The 20,597-nt window shown below is 34.9% G+C and overlaps 1 protein-coding gene across 2 annotated transcripts in view; it reads right to left on the reverse strand.

The window, feature by feature from the left end:
* Positions 1-20,597, reverse strand: part of LOC148837763 (ADP-ribosylation factor-like protein 15) — a 220,316-nt gene that overhangs the window by 180,759 nt on the left and 18,960 nt on the right. The window contains exon 1 of one of the 2 annotated variants that reach the window (XM_088911294.1): positions 20,123-20,176. The exons of the other annotated variant lie outside the window; for it this stretch is intronic. Within the exon in view, the coding sequence (XP_088767420.1) occupies positions 20,123-20,176 (54 nt within the window). Of the gene's footprint in view, positions 1-20,122; positions 20,177-20,597 lie in introns of those variants that run through there. 2 annotated transcript variants of the gene reach the window in all.

Consider the following 20,597-nt stretch of genomic DNA (forward strand, 5'->3'; position numbering starts at 1 on the left):
AAATAGGTTTGATTAGGTTCAGACTATCCCTTGTCTGTACCCTGCCATGGTCCGGTATCCTGTCCTGGGGAAATGTCATGTGCCATCAGTCCCCCCATGTGCCTAAAGGCTCTAGGATACAGGCTATGACGTTCCACTCAAGGGGATAAGCAGCTTACTGATAATGGATGGATCAAATGATTGTTAAATCAATAAAAACATACAGTAGGAGTAATGGTACCATAGTAGAAGAGATCCAACCCTCCTGACTTGCAGGTTATGGTATGGCTTATGTAATGTATAGGCTAAATAATTTTGTTTTATGAAAACATCTACATCTACATTTCAACCTCAAAGAAAATACACTTCACTTAATACTTAACTGTTTCTGAGAGTTCTGAAGACTGTTCTGTAATTATTTTTAAAGTAATTCAGACAATGACTAGGTCCTGCTCTTGAAGATTTATTTATTTATTTATTTTTTGCTAAAAAACTGCAATCATACAGTACATGAAAATGGACTTTTAGCCAATGCACTGACAAACTGCTGTGAAGGCAGTATGTTTTCCCAAAATGCCACAATGTCCTATATAATTTCAGAATTCCAATTACTGCAGAATTGAGAAATGCATTTGCTGCTTTGACATTATTTTGGAAAATAATTGCAAAATACCATGATTACACATCTGCATAACGTTCTACAGCTCTGTAAAGAAGTACTGCCAGCCTCCACAGCATTAGAAAAACTGGGACATAAATGAATTACAATGACTGAACACTAAGCTGCAGATAAAGGGCTCTGATTACTCTATTTTTTCATGTCACTGGAAAAGCCATCTTACTGTTCTTAGCAAGAATATTTTCATACTCAAGTTTAACAAACAGAAGCTGAAGTGGTCATGACCACAAATTTCTTGAAAAAAACACCAAATTTCCTAGAAGACATTCAGCAAAGCCAAAGTTCTGAAATATTATGCATAAGCTTACACATAACAGAAATATTAATGTGAATACCATATTTGGACTTTTTTTTAGTTTACTGTTTCTGACATTCAGACCCTAGGATGCCAAAACAATTCAATCATTTAAACATACAAGAAACTTCTGTAAAAGGTGTACAGATGTATTACTGTTATATTATATTAATGTTAATCCTAAAAGTAGTATGGCCTCGCATGACTTCCAATGTAGTTTTTCTAATGTGGTGCTACATTGTTACAAAGGGAAAACGAATAATAAATTATACCATAATATATTTTTTCATTTTCATAACCCATCAGAGCTGTTCCATTAGCTTTCATCAAGTGGTAAATTAAGTGTAAACTGGAAAGTGCTAAATACTTAACGGGCTTAAATGAACAACATTAGAGGCATTATTTAGTTTAAAAACATAGATGCTGCACTAATTTATCAATATCTAAATTAAACTGCAAATCAAAAAAAACTTATCACTATACAAAATTCAAGTATGCAGATTTGTAATATTGATATGAATATTAAATTCTTATGGGTGTCATCGTGATTGACCACTTCATGACTGGTCACGATACACTTCAATGACTCCGACAGTTAGAGCACTAAATCACCACATTAGAAAGGCACAGGTCATAAGGTGCGTTAACATTTTGGATGTCAATCCAGCTGAAAATCAAGAAAGAAGAACACAGAAAGGAATCAATATGCCCTGTTTAAAAATAGAAAATAGTAGAAAACCTTTATGCCACCAGTATGTTGGAGGCTTTGTAATTTAATCAACAGCTTTAAAATATTTGTCAATATTGAAAATAAGGTCTGTTTTTCCACTATACCAACTGGTAACCCACAGCACAACACTAACACCACCGCATGTGCCTGATCTCTGCAAACAAAGCAGTTGAAAATTGTTGCCTGCCTTTCTCTACACCCATGGCTGCTGGAGCTGAATTCGAAAACGGTCTAAGATTGGTGATATTTCAGTAGCCCTGGATATTCCCTACTTTACTTTTTCTGTAGTCAAGAAAAGCTCTCTCCAAGTTGCATGCCTTTGTTAGCCAAGCCTGTACTGGATCCAATGTGCTGTATTTTTGTTCCTGCCTACTGTTTCTATAGCATCCGAAAGGCACCGACAAGGATTTTTTTATACTTGGCTTATGTTGATGTTTGGCAGCTGTGACACCACTGTCATTAAACTGGATGATAATGTTAAATATACATCCATTTTTGTGCTTGTGCAATCACTCTGGCCATATTCAAATCCAAAGTTGGTAATGCGAAAAATATCTCAGGTATCACTTGTGCATGGTGCTCTTGTGACAAATCTCATGTTTCTACAAATAGCAGTGCTAACAGGATTTCCATTATTTTCAAGGGTGCTCAGTATCCAGTATCAGCACTGTACACATATAATATATACCTCTGATAAAGTGAAATTCAAAGAGGTGTAATCAGCATAAGCTTAGCATAAATCAAAGTGTACAGTACAGAGCTGTATTCCAATACCCAACAAATGAGTCTTTGTAAGAGTAAGGAAACAAGATTAACACACTAAATATGACAAAAATAAATGCTATAAATGTAACTTTCCATGTTTTTAGTTATTTAATAGTTTCACAAATCTATGTTATTTTATATATGCTTTGTGAATTCATCTATATTGACACTGGGAATAAAAGTGATTTGGCAAATCTTCTGTGGCAACATAGAAGGAAGAGACAAACATTGTCCAATATAACAACTAACTCAGCTGAATTGATCCATGTGCTGCATTTGCAAGAAAGCACAAATTTAATTTAACGAACAGATAGATTTCAAAGTGTAGCAGGACATTTTACCAAACCTCCAGGTTATATATACATACTGAGGCATAAGCCTTAGACATCCTCTACAACTGGCTCATTTATCTTTATTGAACAAATGACAGCGGCAGAAGAATGAATCCTGAAGTTTACAGAAACCTTTTATCTGCTTATGTTGTAAAAAAATGGTTCCAGCGGTACTTCAACAGGCAGCATGACACTGACCCAAAACATTTGACAAAGGCAACAGGGAGAAAAAAAGTGGAAACGTTGACAAGCCTAGTCAATCTCTAAGATTAAATTAAACCGTGAATGTACTGTTCAATGTGCATGCTGAAGAGCAAACTGAAGTCAGAACATCCAAAGAATAGACGAGAACTGAAAACGGCTGTAGCAAAGCATCTCAAACAATTACACAAGTGTTCGTGATTTCAACAGGTTGCAGACTTCATGCCAATATTACCTCAAAGGGTGATACATACAGCAGACTTTTACACTTTGAAGTGTACTCAAAGTGAATTTGTTCCACTAGTTATAGTCCCTTTAAAAAAACGGGACTAAACACAAAGTGTGTTTTTATTCTATTATGATGAAATGTATGTACAGTATTACCCAAATATGAGCCAGAGCCTATCCTGGCAAGCAGCAGGCAGAAGGCAGGGTACACAATGGAGGGAACGCCAATCCATTGCAGGCATAAACAAATAAACACATATGTACATACTCAAACCAAAGCCAGTTTTACAGAAGTCAACTAACTTACAAGTATCTTTGGACTGTGGGAGGAAACCCCTGGAGAACATACAAACTCCACTCAGATAGCACCCCAGGAACTGAACCCACAGACCCAGTGCTGTGAGGCAGCAATTCTATCCACTGTGCCACCATGTAGCCCATTTTCTAAATATACAACACATTATATTGTACTTATCATTATCATTAATCTCATGAGCACAAAAATAAATTGCTTGATTGTAAAGCAAATATACCAGATGTGGCACTGTCCTAATACCTTTGGACAAGCATAGTATGTTATATGGAAGTTACTAAAATAAAGTGGAAGGCCAGCATTTGATTACTTTCAACTGATTTTTTGTCCATTTTCAAATTCCCTAGGATGCAGCAGTTCTAGTGTAGGTAAGAACAAAAGAAGTAAAAAAAGACATGGTAGACATTTCCAGTTAATTAATTGTTTTTAAAGGAAGCGGTACTTTGTTTCGCTAACAAATTTTGGGATCCCACCCTGCTTCTAATTTTAATGGGCTGTAAAAAGCAAATTGTTTGCAATCTCATCCTGTTTAGGTCTTTGGAAGTTCAGGGTCCCAGCAGCATTTTGCAGGTTAGCTCAGCATTCAGTGCCGCCACTGTTATTATAAACTATGGGATATTCAGGCAGTCTCACATCCTGCAATTCATACCACGGAAGCCCACCGAGTTATATTACAGCAGCACCCACCAATCCTGCTCAACAGTGGTTACCATCAAAATGTCAAAAAGAAGATTTATGACAAAGTCTTTACTGGCTCAGGAATTTTCCAGGAGATAGTAGAAAAGTAAAGACACTCAATCTCTGCAGTTGTTTTTCTTTTCTAATTTTAATGTTCTTTTTTTAATTTGTTTAGATCAGAAAAAAGTAACAAGGTTTTCCTTATGGGTTTCCATTTTTTCTACTGCAATATCATCCACTGTTAACTTACACAGCCAAGTGAAGAAAATACTACTTTTCTACTATAGTCTTCACCACAAAAACAGTACACTTTATTTGATGCAATATGTCAACACCAGGAAGGTTCAAGCCACATTCCAATTCCTTTTACAATACAATCTTCAAGGGATGAGTAAACAGCTAGAAAGCAAGATATCATTGAAAGCTTTCATAGTAATAATAATTTGCAATAATGATCAAACTCTTACTTTACCAGCTATAAAAAGCTACCATAACAGACAACTTTGAAAGATAACACCAGTTTCCTCAATGCCAGGCCACCTTTCTATACATCTCAGGTTTTATTTTAATTCAATGACTCTGAATGATGAAGGAATGTATAGTCCTCTATAGTATAGTTTTCTAGCATTTTCAAACAGAATAAACTTGAAAAATGACTAGAACTGCCTTATTTGGATGACTCAAAGAACACATATTTGGGCTGAATCTTCAGTATGTCTTGCTTTTGACAGAAGGGCATCTGTTTTATTTTATTTGGCTAAAGAAGATTAGAGTGAATTTAAGTGCACATTCATACGTTCACCATACTGCTTTTAATGTTTTTGACATATTTGCATACAAAACTTAACTTCCATGAGAAAAAACCTCATTTGTCATAGTTGGAGCTAAAGCTAAAGATTTATCATTTATCATTCTGCCATTTCTTCACATGCTGACTACAAATGTGAGAGTAAAAAAAACATAAATCTGTTCATAAAGCAGAGAATTTCTCTCCTTTATGTTAGGTTTCGAAGATGTTGTAATTACTAAACATTGTGAGCTCAATTATAAAACTGTTTTACAAACCCACAGATTCAAAGACGCACTTTCAAAACTCAGGCATGGCTGAAGGTGACGTCACGGTAGTTTTGCTCAGAGACGGATATAATATCCATTAAAATTATATTTTCAGTGGGGCAATGGAGCATTTATTCTCAAGGCCCATCCAGTACAGTTTTGTGAGCACCCCTATTGTTAAAATGCAAAGTCAATAGTATGGCACAGACAATAACCTTTAGCACTAACCCTAAATGTTTTTCAATACTAAGATTTATAAAGTAAATGATGGTCTCCTAGTAAAAACAAACAGATTGAGCATCTTGAGATACTACTGACAAATAAATTACACAACTCACAAACATGTACTAGCCAGACTACATCACTTCTGTAATATTTGCTAACTGTATACTGAATGTTATATTCTTTACAGTAACTTAGATAATGAATATATACTATATCTAATATATACTATATAATATATATATAATCCACACTCTCAAAAAAACATATGGTTTTCTTTTATTGTGTGAATTCATACTGCACATGGTCACATAAATAATATAGTTATTCAGCCAGTTATTTATTAGATATTATCATATTTATTTGATTTGACAACTTTTTGTCCTAGCCACTTTTTTATTAAAAAAAACAGACTGATATGTTCACTAAGTAAGCTGTATTAATATTGCTCTCTCTATATACTATACTATTGCTTTAACAAGTGTTGCAAGGGAGAGTATTTATGTGTGAAATGATGCACAAGCAGAGCATTTTAGGCTTTGGGAAAGAATCTTACATCACTGTTAGAAAGTCATATTTAGATAAACCCCAAAAAGACAAATATTTCACTTTAGAAATATTCAATTGAATTAAAGGAAGAACTGGAAAAAATAGGTAAAGGAAATACCATATTTTTGGAGGACACAACTGTAAAGATTTTCTTGTAGCTTCTGTCTTTGGTATGCTTATATTTAGCTAAAATACACAAAAGCATTCCTTAAAGCTAAATAGTGACAAAACAGAAATTCTACTGGTAGGGAGTGAAAGGTAGGCAGTGAAATAAAGCTGTGAAACTTTTTCCACAGTAATGGCGGATGGCTTCAGTCATGAGCCCTAGTCCGGAATTTGGAAATCATATGTGATCCTCTTCTGTCTTTGAGCCCCATGTGAAAAATTTTTTTTTTTTTCACCTTAGAAATATTGCCTGCATTAAGCAATTTCAAATGTCTTAAGTCCAATGCCGAGCGCTTGATGCATGCATTTATAATATCAAGGCTTCATTTCTGCAGCTCTTTGCTCTATGGGCTCCCTAACACTTTCATCAGTTGCAATGATTTCCAAAACTCTGCAGATAGCCTTCTAACTCACTCCAGACAATGGCAGCATATTAATCCTACTTTCATATTTCTTCATTGATTGTCTATAAAGTCATGTATTCAATGTGAGATCTTATTATTGACTAATAAGGCTCTGAATAACCTGGATCCATCAAACATTTCTGAACTCCTTCATGTGTACATTCCTTTCTGTAGGTTCCGGTCAATTAAGGCTCACTGTACCTTGGACTACTGGTGGCTGTGCTTTTTCTGTCACTACTACATTTTTATGGAATGCCCTTACTGCATTTCTTTAAGAAGCAGGTTCTTTGGTTATTTTTACATCTAAACTCAAAACACACATTATTACTAGGGACTACAGTATGTCTGATTATCTTTTAGTTTGTCTTGTATATTTTTGTTTTATTGTATTTACTTTTATTTTAATTTTATTATTATGTACAGCATCTTTGGGTTTGGAAAGGGACTTTATAAATTAAAGTTATTATTGATGTTGTTGTGATTAAAAACCCGTTATTTAGTCTGACTCACCTGAAATGTTTTATTTTCAATAGCACTGCTTAATTTGTAGTAATTTCCTCAAAAATCTATTTAAGATACAGAAGGTTTATGCAGTGAACAAGGCTTGTTTCAAAACCTTAAGACATACTTGATAATACTGAGGTTTAACATGACATGGTTTATGATGACCATCTGTAATTCATCTATGTAACTGCCAGGGAGTCCACAGAAAACCCAATATAATAAGCATCTTCAGCTATGTTCATGAAGAACTCCAAAAGAGTTACTTTTAAATCACCAACTTCTAAAGGCGTAAAAGAGTTTGCTTATGATCAGTTGTAAATGATTTTAAAGGAATTGATTTGGAGATGATCTGCCAAAATATCCTTAGCACTCAAGAAGAAGTACTGTTGATTTTAATAGACCTAGGCTCTGCAGGATCGGAGTTGAAAATAAACTTATATACTGGATATTTCAAGACAAAATACAACCTCTTTATGCTTTTATCTTTGGGCAGCGCTGTTCAATACAGAGGTAGCTTCACATAATGTACACAGGACTACAGAACAATTTGAGGATAATTTCAAATTATGAAGTATTTTAGTTCAGTTTGACCATTAACTGCAGAAACAGAAACATAAAACCACTGTACTAAAAGGTGAAATAAACACAAAAGGGATTGCTTTTATACAATCTCTTAGTCCCTATGGTTTCAGATATCCTGGTATAGTGCTTTCTTTTTTCCTTGTTTTACAATGAACACAATGTTATTAATCCAACAAACAATGGCCTAGGAAGTCATACTTGTACGCCAGTGGGGGAATATCCAGTCAGGCTTATAAATACAAAAATGTGACAAACTAACTCACAAAGCTTTTCAAAACAAACTTAGTGAGCAAAACAAAGACCTGCTTTTGCTCAAAAAGCATATTCAAACAGGTCCACAAACTGACTCATTTTGTCAAATAACAAATGAACCTGAGATATTTAGATTTTTTTAGCATCACAACATTGTCCAATAATACTCTTTTTGTGTCTAATTTTTAATTAAGCAGGATTTAAGCTACAGACCATAAAAACCACGCTTTTTGACCACGCTCGAATATTCTTCTGTCCATATCTTTGGAGGGGAAACACAGAAAGCCTTCAAACCAAATGCATTTTAAAGACCACGACTTGTGAAAATGTTCACAGCCTCCACATAAAACTATGGTGAAATTTCGCTGTGAACTGAAGAGTTAAAGTTTAAGGTGTCTCCTCTTTTTAACGGGAAGAGACATGGTGCTTTAAACAAGAGAGTGTGGCGTTACTTTTTGTCAATGAAAAAGTGTGTTTTTTTTTAATCCCTGGCGGAAACGGGCTTCCATAAGAATCAAGTAATAGGTTTATTCCATGCTGAAAAAAAGAAGAAAGAAAACACATTCCATAAGTATCAGCACCTTTATATAGCGCCTTTATATAAAAGCCTTTATATAGCGCCTTTAAGGGGGGGTTCTCAAAAAGCTTTACAAGATAAAAAGAACAATAACAACAACAATATTGTATTTTATTGCACTTTGACAGATAATCTTTAAATCAATTGTTGATTTAAAGTTTGACAGTAAATGTTTATATTGTAACGCATACAGCCTCTTTTTAACAGGAAGAAACGTGGTGCTTTAAACAACAGTGTGCGGCGTTACTTTTTGTCAATGAAAAAGTGAGTTTTTTTTACTCCCCTTTATTTCTTTTTTAAAAATTAAAAAAAAGCGTTTGCCCAGCCTAAGAGGGGGGGTCTGCTCTCATTGACAGCTGACACTCCTCCATACACTCAAGTGAAAAATTAATAACGCCAACGTCATATTTACAATTTGTTGATAATTTAAATGTTAGGTTCTCTAAAGCTTTGTGATAGTCTACCCAGGGAGCTATGTAAGCATGCGTAGGCAGCAAAAGATCAGCTAAACTGGGAAGATGTGACACCGAAGATATTATTAATAACCTCTTAAATCTGAAGGGAGATCTAAAGGGATCCCCACACGATAGAAGCAGGAACCGGTATCAGAGGGAAAGACGGTGACTATTCGTTGTTATTAAAAAATTACTTAGATTCGAACATTGTGTGATATTTAGAAATATAAAAAAGTCAATTAATTGTCCAGAATATTACTATTTTATTTTTTCAAAGAAATGTTTGTTAAAAGAAAATTCGTGGCGCTAGCTGGATTTGAACAGCCAACCTCTCTCTTATAAGTCAGGCACTTAGACCATCACGCCAGTCGCACGGTCACATGACGAGTGGTGAAATATCAATAGATATTGTATGTGTAAAGTATATACTACTGTTCGTGTTGCAGTACATGAATATAATTATATCGTTATTAATTTCTTTAGATACGCAATTCCATATTATATTCCCTATTAATTAAATTCTAAAAGTATCCTTGTTTACTCCAGTATAGAGCATATTTGCAGAAAAGCTTAAAACTACCACTTTTCTCAAAGAGTACTGTATACACATGTTATTTCACATGTTAGTTAAAGACTTTGATGCTTAAAATGTTTAGGGAGAAATGGAATACTGGTGTGTATTTTTTCTTTAAAGTACCGAGACCAGCCATATACAGTTTACATAATACTGTATGTTTATGTTCCAAAATTAATATTGTTTATGACCTTCACATGCGTTATGCTCCTATTCTTTTTTTGCTAAATTTCCCTTCAGTGGTAAAATTCCATATAAATATCCAATACTAAAATGTGAACAGTAAATACATTAAATATACATATACATATATAGTACAGTTTACATACAGTAATATGTTTATGTTCCTAAATCAATATCTTTTATGAGCATGTGAAAGGCATGGTGAATCGGAGATTCTCAAAAATTACTTTGCATGATTGGAAACAAATGCTTGATTGGATCAACAAAATGCTGTGGTGTTACCTGTTGTTAATGAAAAAAATAAAGTCTTTCCATTTACAAAGACGGTCAATGAAAAAATAAAATATTTTCATTTACAAAGACGGTTACAAAGAATGTGGACCAGGGTAATACTTTGAGTTTACAACTTGTCCAAGGTCATTCATTATTAATACTATTAGTAATATCTTCGGTAAAGACTTTGATGGCAACAGCTCAAATGCTGTACATGAGAGGTTGAGCTTTATTAGCTCCACCTTGCGGAAATTCCGGATACTATTATTTTACTTGCGGTACCATGTGGTATTATGCAAGAATATACGGTATTAATACGGTATTATACGATAACTTGAGTTATACCGCGACAAGCGCACAGCGTTTTAACGCGGTATCGCCCGCTTGTTTTGAATGGCTGCATCTGTACTAACATCAGAGCACATGTTTTATCCTAACATCCTAACATTTGTACTTTGCTGAGATTTTGTCTTGCTGAAAGTCACTGCTTATCAATACATGAGCCTACAGGAATATCTTCAGGGAATTTTCAGTATAGAACCAATTAGTTTATTTACTGTAGTCAAGTCGTCTAATGTGAACTCATAGCTCATGTTCTTTGCCATTGCTCTCCACTCTGTTTGTATAGTAATTCTATTCTACTAATATATATGCTCTGCACATGTGGATTAGTCTTATTCTTCAGAAATAGTTAATTGTATTTTACACTGCTTATTTTACAATCCTGCAAGTTCTCACACTCTCATATAAATGTGAAATTGAACAGGTAAAGGTTCCTTCCATAATGAAAGGTGCAGTAATGAAAAGAAACAACGTGAAGGCTGTGAAGCCTTCTTCAGGTGTGGGGTAGAAAGTAGCAGATTAACAAGACATAGGAGAACAAAAGACAAGAGCAGTTAAGAAGGGGAGGGAGTAAGGAGGAAATGGGCATGAATCTGGATAGAATGAGTGGTCAATCTCATGGAGAAGAGGAAGAGGGGTGTGAAAAGAATAGAGAGCATTAGAAGAAGATGAGTCTGTTATTGAGAGGTGTGTGATCCAAGTTTCGGGATAATTTTGGATTTGGATGTCTTTCTGCGACAGGAGTTCCGAAATCCCTCTGTGAGGACGCAGATGGAAAGATCAGAGAGATTGTTTCCATTAGAGGTGAAATTGAGAATTATCGGGTTGGAGAGATCTTTGATCCTCACTGCGTTCCGTGGAACAGTCTGTCATTCCTACTCCTGTCTCACCAATGTAAACAGTTGGGTACTTTGTCTTTCTAAACACACTACGACATCAGAGAGGCAGTAAATGAGGTTGCTAAAAATACATGATGTCATCTGAATGACAAAGAATTGTCCAGGGGGGCTTGAGTGTGCATAGTAATGGATATATTGTATATTCTGGTGTGGATGGTTGCTGTAGGCAGTCAAGGGAGCTCTGAACAAGAAGTTTTTGCACAGATTGGGTGGTCAATGTTGTGAGATGATGCGGCATTCAGTAAAGAGGGTACCAGTGGAGAGGTCATCCTGTAAGATCGAGGAAATTGTCACTGATGGTCCTAGGAACAGAAAGGGTGGTAGAGTGGTAGGGAAGCACTAATGGAATGCTGTTTTGAGTCTGGGAGTTCTTAATTGGGTTGATAATCCAAGGGCTATTTTTGGCTCAGGAGAGAGACCTGTCAATAACATGTTGGGTATGCTCTCTGAAAAAACAGTGCATTTTGAGGGCTTAGTTATGGAAGTCCATGTCGTCACTGCAATGTGAAAATAATCTGGGTATATCATTTACATAACAAAAGATCTTTTTCGACCATTCTCAAGAATTACAGAATCCATTCATCTATCCATGTTCTAACCACTTTAGATTCAGCACTGCAGAAGAGCCAATAGGGAGCCTAACCCAGCAAGCAATGGGCACAAGCCCATGATACACCCTCCCAATAGGAGGACACACACACATACAAATTAAGGCCAGTTTTCCCAGAAGTCAATTAACCAACCAGTATGTATTTGTAATGTGCGAGGAAACTAGAGCACCTGGAGGGAAACCCACATGAACACAGGGAGAACATACATATTCCATGCAGACAGCACCCTGGTAATTGAACCCAGGGTGCCAGCTCTGAGAGGCATTAAAATCATTTCAGATAGTTGCTGCTGGTCTCTTTAAATATCTTGTGTAATACATAAGCTTCTTACAGTACAAATACTGGTTAGCTATAAACTTAAAGTGTCAGGCAAAAGGTCAGTTTGGTCCCTCTGGTTAGTTATAATGTGTTTGCTTAAAATGAAAAGGTAAATAAGAGAAAAGGGGGAAAGTCAGTCATTTCTTAACGTTAAATACATGTAGTTAACTAATCCCAAAGTGTTTACCGCATAATCCAGGTGAATAAAGAACACATTGTTAATATACTGTGACTATGAAATTGTTTATCACTTTTATTAAGCAGCTTAAGACTTAAGGACTTATTATATGCAGGACAAACAGCTAGAACAATGTTCATTTTTATACAGTAATTTCAGTGAAGGGAAGCACCGTGACATAGTGGTTAGCATTGCAGAACTTGAGCCTGGGATTTATTTCTTTGAATGCGATCTGCATGGCGTTCGAATGTTCTCCCCATGTGCTCTGATTTCCTCCCACAGTCCAAAGACATAGAGGTATGTTCATCGGCTTCTGGGAATACTGGCCTTGGTGTGAGTATGTATGTTTATGTCATGATTTGTGTCCAGTCCAGTTACTACCACTAAGACCAAACTTAGGTTTACACTAAAATATATTGCATTACAACTTCTAATTCCTAAACAATTAGAAATCCATATTTTCAACTTTTCTATAAACAGTGAGACACAACCAAATAAAGACAAGGGCAGTCTGAAAGCAATTATCACCACACCACAAGTAATACTACTTGAGGATTACAGACACCTGTTTAAGTCAGAAGTACAACTTAAGCTAAGACTTAATATTTAAATTTTTTTAAAAATATTTTAATATTTTAACTATACAAAATGATTGTTTTAAAATAACCGTCGAACAATGAAAGGTATTAAATATCAATAACTGTAACAAAATTTGACATACAACACATTAAAACAATCTCATCACTTCTATTGTTCATCTATAGCTACAGTATAGCACTAATGTGAACTTGTTCACCCTGCAGTCAAATCAGACAATCATTCATTGTCAAACACAACTGAAACCTGTCACTAGGCTAAGAAGTTACTGATAGTCAAATCTGCTATCAGTGATACAATAAGAACTGTATTAACAGTGTACCATACACCATACTTGTTATAATTGGCAGTAGTCTACTTAACCACAAATGTATTTGTCAATATGCCTTGAAATAGCAGGAAAGAAGCACTCTATTTCTGGTAAGCCCCCTAACCATTTAAAAACAATACAGAAATAATGTGATACTCCACCATACATTGATTTAATCTCTTTTCTGTTTCAGTCCCAGTATTGAATATGTTGGTTACACTTAACAGATTAATTGAAAATTGTTCTCCATGCAGCACTTTGTCACATGTCTATCAGAACAATGAAGATTAATCTCTAATACAAAGTCTCTAGGGAAGTATAAACTACAAAGTGGTTTTTCTGACAAACGTCTCTGAAAATAATGCAAAGAAAACTAGGATCTGTATTTAATCCTAAACTTTTAAAGATGGTAAATTTATTGAGATACAGTATATCATTATCATTGACTACCTGCAACTCTCAGTCCAGTAATTAATGAATAATTTACTTTGATATTTGATGAAAAGCAAAGGGCTGACTATGGCCTGTGTTTAAAGGAACGGTATGGCACATCACCCATACAACACAGGCTACACATTTGAAGACTCTGTTTGAAACTTCAGTTTCCGTATTTCAAAAGACAACACCTGTGCAAAAATTGCACTTTTAAAAGAGAAAAGACATATTATATTATTTCAAAGTAATCAAATTTGTAAACTTTATTTTATATGTGACCCAGAGGACAAGTCTTTATAGTAAAACTCACAATAAGAAAGTGTCACAAGTGATGTGCTCACTCAAACAATTGCCTCTCCAGAACCACATCTATTAGTGACTCTGGAAGAACACATCAGCAGTTCCCCCACCTTGGTGCTCAGTAAAATCTCATGATTGATCAGCTTAGAAATCTGGCCAGGAAGAAAGAAGAACCACATTGCAAACCAGTCAGTATAAATAGATAACGCACCATGATGGAGAAGAACATACACTCAGGTGTATGTAGGCTTAAGGAAAAGACAGAAGTTTCAGACACAGTAAAATTTCATCTAACCCTACCCACCATCTAGTTCCTTTTGTCTAAAAGCACAAACCAAAGGCTGTAGTTTAAAACATTCTGTTAGAAAAGAAACCTTTTCAGAAACAGAATCAGTTTTCATTCTTAGAACAAGCCTGTCCTTTAGTGGCAATATCATGACTACTGCAAAAAGATTTCCAATACCCCTGGTTCAGTAATCACCGACAAATTCATCATACGTGTTTTGGGAACCGGCTTCCTCTTCGTCATTCACTATTTTAAACAATAATATTCCTCACTCTCATCTAGTATTCTTTTTAAATGGTCTCTTGGTCTCTCAAAGCAATAGGAACAGATATGTGTGGCTGGTCTCACCATGGCTAAAAAGCTGCTCTGCGCTGAGAACCCCCCCACCCCTGGTGCCAGGGGAGAAGGTAGAGGTATGAATGCTGGTGCTCAAATGGTCAAACCGTTATTGTACAGTATTTCTATAGTAACTGACTGGTTTTAATAGTTTCTGTTATCAATGGCACTCATCATTAAAATAAGTATTTCTCTGAATGATTGATTCTTCTGCAAACCAATAGCTCTACAACAGCTGGAATCTAAACTATTCATGCAATCATCATATATTGCAAATCTGCTGAATTCTGTGAGCAGCGTTTCACTATACCGGTTTGCTGTTGTTATTTTTTTGACACAATCAAGGATTGTGTTAGACATAATACAAACTGTAAAAACAATCTATGTTGGCCTACAGTGCATTACTGGGAGTAATTTCTTTTTTGAAGCAAAAACCGTTCAACTGCTTTCATTCTCTGCTGTTTAAAATCATTCTTGCCCTGGACAGCTACAGTAGGCTAACTACTAGCACAGGAAGTCAGTCAGCTGTATCAGAGGACACCGATTTATCCATTCATCACATGAGAACATAAACAGGTTAAATAATGATGCATAAAGCACAATGTTCAATGGCCTTTTTAAAAAAGAGGGGAAACACAACAAATGCACAAGTTTTCCAAATGTCAGAATGGAAATGCTAAAGATAGAAATCCTAAACTGCAATTTTACACATCATTGCCACAGCAATTAAAGACCTGAAAAGACTTAATGAGCAGGACAAACTCCTTGCACCAAACATCCATTATACAGCATTCGCAGCAGCAACTATTTATATCTCAAGACACATTACAGACTCAGAGTGATTATGTATCTTGCATGTTTTAATATTTAGGTCACATTTCCCCTAATCAGGCAGCAAAAACTCTTTAAAAAGATACATACAGTAATATCCTTAAGAAGACATTCCCTCTGTTTCTAGTATGTATTGTGTGGGCAATATAAACAAGGTTAAACTTTTTATATAATACTATATGCAACAAAGTGTCTATGTTTAGACTCAAAGACTCAGATTAGGAAAAAAGGCTATCAGCACAGCACAACACAGATGTGATTAGTGATTTTTAACTTCAATATGTCCCATGACAAAGTCCAGTTTAAATATGAAACTTCTATGTAATACATCATATAGAGCAGGTGTCTACTACAAGTCAAAAAACAGAAAACAGCTACATCAAAGGATGGACAAAAGATGAACAATCTGAATTCAAATTTTTTGAAAGGGAAAGAATCACCTACTGCAATTTAATGTCTGAAGTCAGGAGCAATAAAGAAATATTCATCCAAAGACAGTTACCAGATAATCACCGACTTTTTGAGCTGGCATCAAGATTAAAAAAGAGAAAAAAATCGAAACAATTTCTACTAATATGAAGCACTGAGAAAGCCCACTTTGTGCTTATCTACAGCATAGTACCCGACATTGCACACCAGGCAATAATTTAGAAACAGGAAAAATTTAAAGCTCTCCTGAATTATAATGGAAAATGTATGTGATCTCTTAAGTTCATGATTAGTTTATTCAAATATCAGTACAAATACATAAGTATGCATGATAACATATGGTATAAGTGTGCAACCACAGAGACCACAACATCATAACTGTGAATATTTCATAATGTATTCCAAGGCAGAAACCAAACATGTTCTGGCTTGAAATGGAATGCAGGAGTATATTTTTTTAAATAAGATCACAAATAACTTCTATAAGTGCTGAATAGTGACTATTAGTTCTAGACTATTAAAGAAAATTAAAATCTGTGAAGTTGTTTGGTCACAGTGATAGAGAACATGCTATTTAGAATGAGTGTTCTTGCTTTTAGATTTACAACAGAATGTAACACACTTGTGCACAGAACTTGGTAGCTGTTTGTAAGAGTACAAAGGACTCTCCAATTTCAAGTTGTACTATGTTGAAATAAATTAGGGTATTGAAGACTACTTTAAAGTCAGGCATTTAAAAGTGTAAGTAATTTTTTTAATTGCATGAAAATCCAATCTTCACAATCAATACGTACATTAGTAGATAATACATCTACGTAATGCAGAAACAGTACACGCTCTACACACATTTCACAAGTTACACTTATCATGTGAACAAGTTATTTCAATATCCTTGATTATAAACTTGTTCATAGAAAAAAAAAAGTACAATAGTTATATTTACCAGGTCACATACAGTAAATCCCAACAACATATAGTGTAAGATTTTCCCCTAAGAACAAACTCACAAACCCGTAAAGCTGCCAGTTGACTGTTTTTGAATTGTGAGCATTTGACAGGGGCTGTCTGTACAGAAATATCAAAACCAGATATAACTCCAGCAAAATTAACAAGGCAGAACCAACTATGATTCTTCATCATTAATATCAATAAAGAAATCCACCAGGGGTTATGCACACTTTTTCTTCTACTAGGGGAATATGTACATTACAGGATTTCAATGTCATTTTTTGCTGTTATTCTCACACTGCTTAGCATCGTATCAGTTTCAAGGGCTAGAATGAAAATCAGCAAAAATGTATAAATATGGCTTTGCTGTCATGAATTTCAGGCTTTAACTGCACTGGCAGTGACAGGTATTTTGGTGACCTGGTGTCAGAAAAAGCAGTTAAAGGCACTCCCTTAAATACTATAACTCTTCATTATGAAAAACAAATATATTAATAGTACTGTTGTGAGGGACTTTCTAAACTCCACAGAAATGCTGTAGTGCACATTGTAAAGAATAAAAAATACATAGGGTCATAATACAAAAGGGTTATGGTGTTCCCTGCTAAAATCATATATGTGCTGGTGGGTTATACTATATTGTATGTGATCCTGAAGCTAGAAAACTGATCAAGTTCAGTGAGTTGAGAACTGGGTGTGAGTTTGAAAGCAGAGAGCCCAAGCTATCATCCAAATGTATTAAGAACAGTGCTACTGTTCTTCCCCCTAAAGTTTTCCTCTCATAACGTGGAAAAGAAGTATTTTTTGGATACCATCAAAATCCCCTTGTAGCTTCAACATCATCTAGAGATTTTTTACATATCTTACAGTATGTCTCTATAACCCATAATATACTTCATGGACCACCTTTATATTTTGTCATTTTATTTTCTGTTTAATGGATTTATAACTTTTTTCTATATAGGGTGTACAGTGAAACTGGGTTACAATGTTATTTCTGCAGAGGTCATCCAACAGCTATAAACAAGAATAATTGTAATCATTACCTTGTAAATGTGATGAACTGTAAGTCTTTGCCAAGTTGAATACAGTCAGCTGACAGCCACCATCCTCACTCCAATCAGTTCCTTGTGACATTGAGAGTGATGAAAAATACACAATGTGGCTAAGATGACAGCCAGAGTCTCCAAAAGAGGCAAGAAACCAGAAGAAAAAAGTTTCACTGCAAATGTCCTACTAAAAATCGTGAAATTTGTAAATACCACAACTGAACATCTTCCCAGATTATAAAAAAACGAATCCAATATCAAAAACACAAATCCAGATTGAAAGTGCCATACTTTAGGAAAATTAAGCACATCTGCTTTTCTGGTACACAAATATAACTGACTTAGGTTGTTTACCTGTAACTCAATCCTTAAGAATATTTTCATCTTTTAAGGTGATTTTCCAGAAACAGCAAGCATACCAATGGAACACAATGGAAACTAAGGCGAAATGCATTTAACACCGAGAGAACAAGCTACTCAGTTTATCTTTTTCTTTCATGAAACAGCCAAATGAGGAACTCAATTTACCTAGTTACTGGCAACCAAATGAGCTAGATGGCCAAATGGTCTCCTATCTTGTGTTTTACATGCTACATAGTCATTACGCCTCAAAGGTTGTAGCAAAATAACTTAATAGCTGGTAGGGCAATAGATTCCATTAAGGGTCCTAGTTTGCATTCTGCTGTAGACAGAACAATTATTTTTTCCAATATTTTTTTCTTAAAAAACTTTTGGGTACAATTTAGGAAGGGCAATCGTATGGGTTGCAACATCTCTCTCAGTCCCCTGTTAATGTATAGAACCTATTTATATTAACATATGTCCCTTTTTCTCAAATACTGTATCTAGAATGTGCTATAAAAGGAAAAAAAATATCCTGTGTATCCTTTGTAGTAATGCTACAAAAGCATAAAACAGTAACAGAACATGTATTACAAGTTTCCTTCACAATATGAACTGTAAAATTAAATACCCTAATAATATTTTTTATCAGAACCTGTTCTCAAAGTTAACAGCTTTGTTTAACCTACAGTAAATAGACATGCACAATAAAATGTACCTAAAACATACCTCTGTCTGCTCCACTAGTAAATGTGTAATCCTAGCAATGTGTCCACAGCTATGAACCAGATGCAATTTATCAGAGATTCAAACTCATTCGATTTGTAAAGCAGTGCATTTGTTATATTTAAAACGTACCTTCACTACTCATCTAATTCTGGTTTTGAAGGGTACTCTCTTGTAAAATTAAATTAAATTAATGAAATGACAAAATGGGAAGGGTGATCCATGCAGTACTTAAGGGATGAGTCATATTTGTTAGGTTCACACTAGCTAGCAAGCACCCCAGAAACACTACTAGATGCGAGTAAGATAAGGGGATTCACCAAGTGATTGTTATTCACAGTTATGTCAGAATGCTAAATATTTTATGTTTTGTAGTCACTGCCAAATACACTGTAGCAGGAGCCACAATATCACTTCACTAACAGAATTGTGTTAGAATGTTAGAGCAGAAATGTGGTATAAACAGGCTGTGGTTAAAACAAGAGAAAGATTTTTAGCAAACAACAAAAACAAAAAGCGTTTTTCATAAACCTCCTGACCTATATAACACGGTAGCATAGATTACAAAATGGACTTTGTAACCACCTGCCGTCTGCTTACAGAATACGAAGTGTTTTATCACTCCTTGAAACCTAGTCTTTCATTTTTTAAGGTGACATCTTATAAACGAGGTTATATTATTTTACTACTAAATACTGATACATTTTAAATGAATAATTAAGAAAAATAAACAATAGATGTTTAATCTTTTGATTGGAAACAGAGAATGAAAGTGTATTATTAAAAATATCCTAATTACTTAAAGCAAGAAAAGGTTTTTTTTTCTTGAAAAGAAAACAAGTTAAAGGGGATAAATGTTTTTCAAATAAATATACAGCACACAAAAGTGTAAATAAAATAAAATTAATTATTTACAGCACTCGTTTTTCACAAAAAAACATGCACTTATTTTTTTTTAAACCAAGACGAGAGTTAACATGCAAAAGTGCCGTTCCACCTTAATAAGATGTAAACACGTTATGGAAAAGGGAAGTACAAGCCCTTTCATTGACAAAGTGCCGTTTTTACAATGTGATTTAAAACGACAAAACAACAAAATTCACTGAGGGACATACAGCAAATATATTTCTGAAACATACGCACACACACACACACCTCACTTCTATTTTATGAGAGCTTTACATCTTACCGTATAAAAACCAATCCTACAAAGAGCTAGCGTGAGCTGCATACAGTCAGACATCGTCCACGGCAACACAGTAACCCTCGACAACAAACAATCAATCCAGTGTAACTAAATGAGGCCAGGAGGAAGAAGCAGCAAGGAGACAATCTCCTTTAAGTCAGTTAAGGTCTCAGGCACTTCCTACAAGGGCTAAGGAACGAGGCAAAGCATAATAACTATTTTTTTCAGTAAAGGACTTTACGGTACACATTAACATCTGAATTTAACTTAAAACCATAATGTCAATTACATACTGTACATTAACCTGCTATTATTTAATCTTTGTCACATCTGTTGTATATCACATACAGTATACAGTATGCATCTTCCTAGTATGATACTGCAGGATAAAAATATAGCAGTACTTCATCAGTAGTATCTGAAGTTATTGACTAGATCTCCTACTTTCCACTGGGTATTACACCTGAAAAAAAAGTTA

This window comes from Atractosteus spatula, chromosome 3 (genome assembly GCF_055471065.1).
Source record: "Atractosteus spatula isolate fAtrSpa1 chromosome 3, fAtrSpa1.hap1, whole genome shotgun sequence".
Lineage (NCBI taxonomy): Eukaryota > Metazoa > Chordata > Actinopteri > Semionotiformes > Lepisosteidae > Atractosteus > Atractosteus spatula.